At 61.6% G+C, this 7354-nt stretch overlaps 1 protein-coding gene across 2 annotated transcripts; it reads left to right on the forward strand.

Moving 5' to 3' along the window:
- The first annotated feature begins 1762 nt into the window (after nt 1–1762).
- On the forward strand, nt 1763–7162 carry ABHD12B (abhydrolase domain containing 12B). Of its 2 annotated transcripts, none has more exons than XM_032112365.1 (13): nt 1763–1887; nt 3412–3539; nt 3963–4065; nt 4150–4269; nt 4573–4603; nt 4760–4805; nt 4896–5025; nt 5236–5276; nt 5504–5583; nt 5775–5857; nt 6355–6433; nt 6566–6690; nt 6930–7020. In XM_032112365.1, exons 1-13 carry the CDS (start codon nt 1790–1792, stop codon nt 6994–6996), a joined length of 1131 nt encoding a protein of 376 aa, XP_031968256.1. In that variant the 5' UTR covers nt 1763–1789; the 3' UTR covers nt 6997–7020. The 2 variants fall into 2 exon arrangements, with proteins under 2 accessions (XP_031968256.1, XP_031968257.1); XM_032112366.1 differs by lacking the exon at nt 6930–7020 and adding an exon at nt 7027–7162 and having other exon boundaries at nt 1765–1887.
- The last annotated feature ends 192 nt before the right edge of the window (nt 7163–7354 follow it).

The following is a 7354-nucleotide window of genomic DNA, read 5'->3' on the forward strand; positions in this document are numbered from 1 at the left end:
CCAGGAAACCCTCGTGTTTGCCGTGCTGGCTCCTTACGGCAACAAATATGTGGGTGGTTGCTCCATCCCAGTGAGCACTCTGCACTTCCCTGGCTCGGTGCCAGCCCTTTCCAGCCCTCAGGAACTCCAGACCCCTCTGGCACCTGCCCATTCCTGTGGGCATCAAAGTGGAGTTGCTGGGTATCGCCTCTCCCGTCACCTTCACGACAACTCACTGTCCCAGCTGCAGCCCCAGCACCCACTGGGAAGGGGGAAAAATCGGGGGTGAAAGGGAAAAGCTCTTGCCCATTAAACCAGGGGGGTCTGTTGGTCATTTCCTGCCCCTGTGGCACGGCAAGAGCAGCTCGGGGCTGGCTTATGCCACCTTATTGCAACAGCTGCTGACGGGGAACACGCAACCGCCTGCCCACAGCCCCGGTCTGACTGGACCTGTTTGTCTTTGGATTTGCATTCAGGGCTGCTGAGGTAGGATTAGCTCAGATATTGAGAAGGAAGTCTTCCCTGTGAGGGTGGAGAGGCCCTGAGGCTGCCCAGAGCAGCTGTGGCTGCCCCTGGATCCCTGGAAGTGTCCAAGGCCAGGTTGGACGGGGTAAGAGCAGCCTGGGTTAGTGGAAGGTGTGCCTGCCCATGGCACGGGGTGGAATGGGATGGGATTCAAGGCCCCTTCCAACCCAAACCACTGTGGGATTCCACAATTCCAACTCAGGAAAAGCAGCACAGGTCTTACTTTGGAAGGCAGATGGATAAAAGCAGCTCCAAATGCCAGCGTGGGTGGCTGCTCCTCTGGGAAAAGGTTTGCCCCCAGCCATCCCATAGTTGATTTATGGGGATCCCTGCTGTGGGCCCCACTGACAGGTGAGGTGATGCAAGTGATGGCCCAGCTGTGGGTGCCTTCCAGCAGCCCACCCTCCTGCACCTGGCAGGCTTTCACAGGGAATTCCGCTGAAATTGGGATATTCCTTTCCTAGTGGGAAGTATCATCCTGAAAAGGTCCAGCTGGCTCATCCTGACAGAGCTGCAGGTGGGAGGCTCAGCAGAGAGGGGAGGCAGCAGCAGGTTTCCACCCCTCTGGCTGAATCCTAGGGACACCACGTTTGGTGTTAAACCTTTTATTAATTATTATTTTTATTTTTTAACCTGGAAGCTTTCCCTGTGTGCTCCCTGTTTTTCCTTGTGTGTCACCTTATTGCTGGCCCCATGCTCCCCCTGGCCTGTTTCAGGGGACAGGGGCCTGCAGATTTTCTAGGGTCCCCTCTAAACCCACCCATCCTTGGGTCACGGGGGGCTGCAGATATTCTGGATTCCCTGGGGGATCGGGGGCTGCAGACTTTCTGGGGTCCTCCCTAAACTCTACCCATCCCTGGGGGACAGGGGACTACAGACCTCCTGGGGGGGACACGGGACTGCCACCCTGTTGGGGTCCCTCTAGACCCGGCCAGCCCTGGGGCACAGGGGGACGCAGCCCTGCCAGAGACCCCTGGGACCCACCCAGCTCTGGGGGACAGGGGCTGCAGCGCGGCCGGGGCCGCCCCGTCCCGTGGCGCGGGCGGGGACACCGCGGGTGGCCCTGGCCCCGCTCCCGAGGCGCGGGTGGGCGTGGCAGGGGCGTGGCTCAGAGGCGTGGCCAGGCGGCGAGAGATGGGCGTGGCCCCGTGGAGTGGGCGTGGCCCCGTGGAGTGGGCGTGGCCCCGTGGAGTGGGCGTGGCCCCGTGGAGTGGGCGTGGCCCCGTGGCGTGGGCGTGGCCCCGTGGCGTGGGCGTGGCCCCGTGGCGCTGTCGGGCGCAGAGCGATGCGGCGCCGCGGCGGGGACGGTGACAGCGGCCCCAGGAGCGACAGCGGCGACATTGGCCGGGCGGAGGGCAGGCCCGGCGCGGCCCGGCACGGGCGGTGAGTACCCGCAGCCGTGGGGACCCCGCCGTGCTCCCCCGGACCGCGTGTTCCCGTCCGCGGCCGCGCCCCGCTGTCCGTAGCTCTGTCCCTGTGCCGTGGCCGTGCTGCCCTGCTGGGGCCGTCACACCGTGCCCTGGTCACCTTGCTGCGGCCCCCCCCTGCCACGGCCGTGCCAGCCTGCCACTGGCGTGACCCCATCGTGTGGCCACGTCCCCGTATCATGTTGCCATTACGGTGACTCCGGGCTGTGGCCATGTCCCCATGTCACCCTGCCACGGCCACGGTCCTGTCCTGTGGCTGTGTCCCACCCCGATGCCGCGCTGTGGCTTGTCACCCTGCTGTCCCGTGTGGCCACCGTGCCAGCTGTCGGAGGTGCCCTCGGTGGGCCTGTGCCCCGGTCGGGACGGGGCAGTGCTCACCTGCAGCCGGTGTTGTGCAAGGGCCGTGTGAGCCGCACTGGAGCGCTGGGTGTAGACCAAGAGCAGCTCCTGACAATTCCCTGCCGCTTCTCCAGGGCATTCCGGGCCCGTTCCACTCCACCGGTGTGCAGCGGGACTGCTCGTGCCAGCGTCCTGGGGGATTTGTGGAGCTGCCCCTAACTCCAGCACGGCTTGTGCAACCCTACACCGTCCCGGGAAGAGTGCCTGTTCCCTGGGTACCGGTGCCATCCTGCCCTGGCACCCGTTTTGCAATCCTTCCTTAGGGTCTTGCAGCATTCCCAGGGCAGGGAATGGACCGGGTGCTTTCTGCAGGAGGGACGCTGACCCTGTGCATGTGCTGGCAGGGACTGAGCGGTGCCTGGCTCCCATCACAAACCTCTGCCCTAAATCCCCCATGCCCACGGGGGATGTTGATGCCAGGAAAGCTGCAGCTCTTGGCTTTCCTTTCCCCTCCTGGGGGCTGGGGCTGTGTCCTGCTGCTGCAGAGAGCAGCTGGATGTGTCCCCACAGCCCTTTGGAGCAGGACACTGTTGGAAGTGGTACTGGTGGCACTGGGGGACATCACCCCCAGGCCCCTTTCCCACCTTCCTCCTTGTCCCTGGAGTGTTGCAGAAGCTCTTAATGCCAGGCTTGGGGACATGTCTGTGACTGTGCCTTTCCAGCCAGGACTCGGGGTGTTGCCACAGAGTATCGGTTGCTCCTCATTGCTGGTTTGAGTTGCAGCTCCCGGCCCTGGCACGTTCCCTGCTCTTCCTGCCTCCCAGCGTCCCGTGGGAAGCCGCCCTTCCTGTCTCTAGGCATCCCGTGGGAGAGTGTGGGGGACCAAATCAGGGCCTCTGTCACCTTGTGTCACAGTGGGGCTGCTCTGACACCTTGACTCCGATCCCAATAGCCAAACACAGCACTGGGGTGGGGATCCAGTTCCCATTCCCAGAGGGATTGGGACCAACCTCAGGCCCTTGTAATAAAAAGCTGTATCCAACTGTCATGGCTGGGATTGGGAATGGGGAGCCTGCTCTCCTGCACCCCAAAACCCTTGGGATGGGGGTGGGGGATGTGCTAACACATGCCTCCCTTGCAGGGCCCAGCATTCCTGGTTCCCAGGACTGCGCATGCTCCTCCTGGCCCCGCTCCTCACCTACATCTCCGTGCCCTTCCTCGTCCGCCTCTTCCCCAGCGTGCTCACCAAATTTGTCTACCTGAACTTCCGTGAGTATCCTGGGGCTGTCCCAGCCGGGAGAACTCCTGCAGGGATTCAGCTGGCTGCTGCAGCCCCCCCAAAACACGGCTGGGACCACGCCTGGTGCCTGGGTGGCACTGGGACAGCGCTTATCCAACTCCCGCTGTGCCGTGGGCTTGCAGAGGAGGCACAGAGGGATCTTCTCCCGTGTTTTGCAAGCTCTAATAACGTGGTGCTGCTCACCCTGTTTGCTGCCTGGAGTTACAACACGCCTGGGCACGCTCAGCATCAGCGGGGCTGGAAATTCGGGTGGGAGGAGGCAGCAGAGGGCTGAGCTCGCGTGGCTCAGCATGGCCCTTGATCATTTCAAACAGATAACACGTTGATTTAGAAAGAATTGTATAAAAGCAGCTGGGTAGGAGGGTTCTGGATGATGATGATTTCTCCATCAGTGGCCTTCCCCTTCTTCGTGGACTTTCGGCAGCCGGAGCTGCTGGTGAGCAACACCATCAGCCTGCACCTCACCACCGAGCCGGGCGTCACCGTCGGCGTCTGGTGAGCAGGATATCCCCACAGCATTCCATGTGGGACAGCAGCGTCCTGGTGGAACCCCCCGGGGTAACCCCGCTGTCCCCCCAGGCACACGGTGCCGGGCAGCAGAGGGGCCGAGGCGCAGGGCAAGGACCAGCGCTGGTACGAGGAGGCTCTTGCTGATGCTCACCCCGTGATCATCTACCTGCACGGCAATGGGGGCACCAGGTGAGTGCCTGAGGTGCTGCTGCAGCAGGGCAGGACAGGTGCAGTGGCTGCTCTGAGGTGAGCAGCAGCAAACTTGATGCAGCAGCCAGCAGTGCTGTGGGGTTGGGGCTGCTATGGTGGTTTCTGACCCCAGCAGTCAAGGAAAATCCCTAGAAAATAAAGGGGAAGGTCAAAACCCACCCAGCCCACAGCATCCAGCTCTTCCCTCCTGGGATAAGGTCAGCCTGGTTCCTCACCTACATTGGCGCTGGAATGAGGGTCCCTTGGGGTCTCCCCAAGCTCTAACCCCGTTTTCCCCATCAGGGCTGCGAGTCACCGCGTCCAGTTCCTGAAGGTAAGTGGTGCCCTGTGGGGACACTGGGATCTGCTGGGATTAAGGCTCCTGCTGGCTCTGGGGACCCCAGAAGGATCCTGTGCAGAGTGAACAGGCTGTGCTGGGGGTCCTGGGGTGCATCCCCTGCCAGGACATAACTTGGTGCTGCTCTGACAGACGATGGGGGCTGCTGACTTCCACATCCTGGCTCTTGACTACAGAGGTAAAGTTGTCCTTCTGCCTCTTACTGGGTGATCCCCCTCTTAGGATCTGTCCCCACCAGGGTCATGACACCAAGCCATGTCCCCCACAGGCTATGGGGACTCCAGTGGACACCCCACAGAGAGCGGTTTCACCACAGATGTCCTGGCACTCTATGACTGGGCAAAAGCACGGAGTGGGAACAGCAGCATCGTCTTCTGGGGACACTCCTTGGGGACAGGGTAGGTGCAGGAGGCAGGATGGTGGCACATCAGAGCCCGCCCTGTGACACTGCTGCCAGACTGGTGCCACCCAGGGATGGACCAAGGGCTTGGAGCAGCTGCTTGGTAGAGGCCCCTGCAGAGCCAAACGCAGCCAACAAGGGGGAATCTGAGGGAGCTGTGCATCCCCCCCTTTGCTGCTCCCCCTCACTGCCACCTCTCCTGTCACAGGATTGCCACCAATGCAGTGAGGAAGCTGCAGGAGGAGCGAGGTAAGGGCCAGCATGGAGGGGTTGTCCCCATGCAGTGTCACCCTGAGGCTCTGCACTGCCCTGGCCTGATTTTGGGGCTGCAGAGGAGATGAGGAGCCCTCCCTGTCCTCCTTACTGCGATGGGGACATCTTGGCCCCACTGCTGCCTGGGAGGGAAGTGTGGCAGCAGCCTGGCAGGGGGGACAGCCCCCCCAGCCATGCCCACTCCCACCTCACTCTGCCCTCAGGGGTCCAGGCTGATGCTGTCGTCCTGGAGTCTCCCTACACCAACATCCGAGAGGCGGCCGCCAACATCCCCCTCACCAAGGTGAGTCTGGGGGCTCTGCCTGGGGGCTCACCCAGCAGTGACAGGAGGGGGCTCGGCCTCTGGGGTCCCCACTTGGTGACAGGCTCTGCCTGTGGGGTCCCCCAGCAGTGTCAGCCCCAGCTCCCTGGGTCTCCCCCCTCGCAGTGGAATCCAAGCCATGGCTTAGCACCCCCAAACTCTCTCCCTGCCAGATCTACCGGCAGTTCCCGGGCTTTGAGTACCTCATCCTGGACTCCTTGGCTCGGGCAGGAATGTTCTTCCGCAGTGATGAGAAGTGAGCTCCTGGTGGGAAGGGGCACAGCCGTCCCCAGGGGCTGTGGGAATGATGCCAGAACCGCCTGGCCGAGGAGAGGTGTCCCTCACCCCATTGAAATCCCTGCGCTCCTCTGTGTTTACCCAGCTTATCCATACTTCAGGAGTGACTTTTTATTTGCATAATGTCAGGTATCAGTTTGATTATTGAGCAAAGTCCACAAACCACCAGCCTTTTTTTGGGCACCTCCTGCTCCTGTTCCTTGTAGCACACACAGCCTGCCCAAATTCAGTTTGATTTGTGGGTGCTTTTGAAACCTGGTGACCCCACAATTGGGGGTTAAGGTGATTAGGGTGCTTGGTGCTGCCGTGCCAGGACAAGCAGCATGGGCATCACCCGGGTGGGCATGCCAGGGATGGCTCTGAGGGGTGCTGTGGGAATTTTAACAGGGATTGGGGAGGCTCCTGTGGGTCTGTTGGCTCTGGGGAGAGTCCTCAAGCTGTGCTTGCTGCCTGCAGCGTGAAGGTGCTGGGCTGCCCCCTCCTCATCCTGCACGCAGAAGATGACGGAGTCGTGCCTCCGAAGCTGGGACGCAAGGTGGGCACCTGCCACCCGGGCTTTGAGCCTGGCTTTGGGGGGCCGAAGTGGCCAGAGAGGGGATGGCCAGCCCTTAGAAGGGGTTTGGGGTCCCCTGCTCGTGCCAGTGACCGCGCTCCTGCCCCGTGGCAGCTCTATGAGACAGCACGCGAAGCCTACAAGGACAAATCCAAGGTGAAGTTCGTTACCTTTCCTGAGAAGCTGGGCTTGGGCCACGACTACATCTCCTTCCACCCAGAGCTGCCTGCCCTGGTGAAGTAAGTGCTGCTCCCCAGAAATGGGGGGGCACAGGATGAGCCTTGGCCTCCTCTTCCGCTGGTGCCTTCTGTCCTGCTGCAAGCACACAGCTGCCTGCTCCCTGCTCCTTCCCCTCCCCACGGTGTTTGCTGGCATCACTTTCTAAACGTCAGTCACTCCCCAATGCCCTGAGCCTGTCCTCGGGCTGGGTGGCTTGGGGAGGTGGCCCTGGGGACACCAGCTCCTCTTTGCCCTGCAGAGATGCTCCAAGCCCCGCATGCAGGGATCACAAATCAGGCTCTGACACAGCACAGGAGGGTCAGTGACAGTGTGAGATTTATTACATCTTGTTGCAGAGACTTCTTAAACGTGAAGTGATGCCAGTTGCTGCCTGCACTGATCACATGCTCCCTCAAATCCACTCCAGGACCCCCCCATGGCACTGAACTTACTGCTGTAAGCAATAAAAACTATTGAGAAACTTTTAAGTCACCCTCTGCCTCCAGGATACTGCGGGTTCCTCGAGGGATGGAGACCCTGATGTGGTCTGGGTCACCAGAGCCGCAACCGGGAGCATCCCATGGGACATTCCTGGGGGTACATGGGCCTGGCACGGGTGCCTCAGGGCTGGCACCTCCCTATCCTGCTTCAGCAGCACCCAGACAGCTGTGTCCAGCTGTGCTG

This window comes from Corvus moneduloides, chromosome 6 (assembly GCF_009650955.1).
Source record: "Corvus moneduloides isolate bCorMon1 chromosome 6, bCorMon1.pri, whole genome shotgun sequence".
Lineage (NCBI taxonomy): Eukaryota > Metazoa > Chordata > Aves > Passeriformes > Corvidae > Corvus > Corvus moneduloides.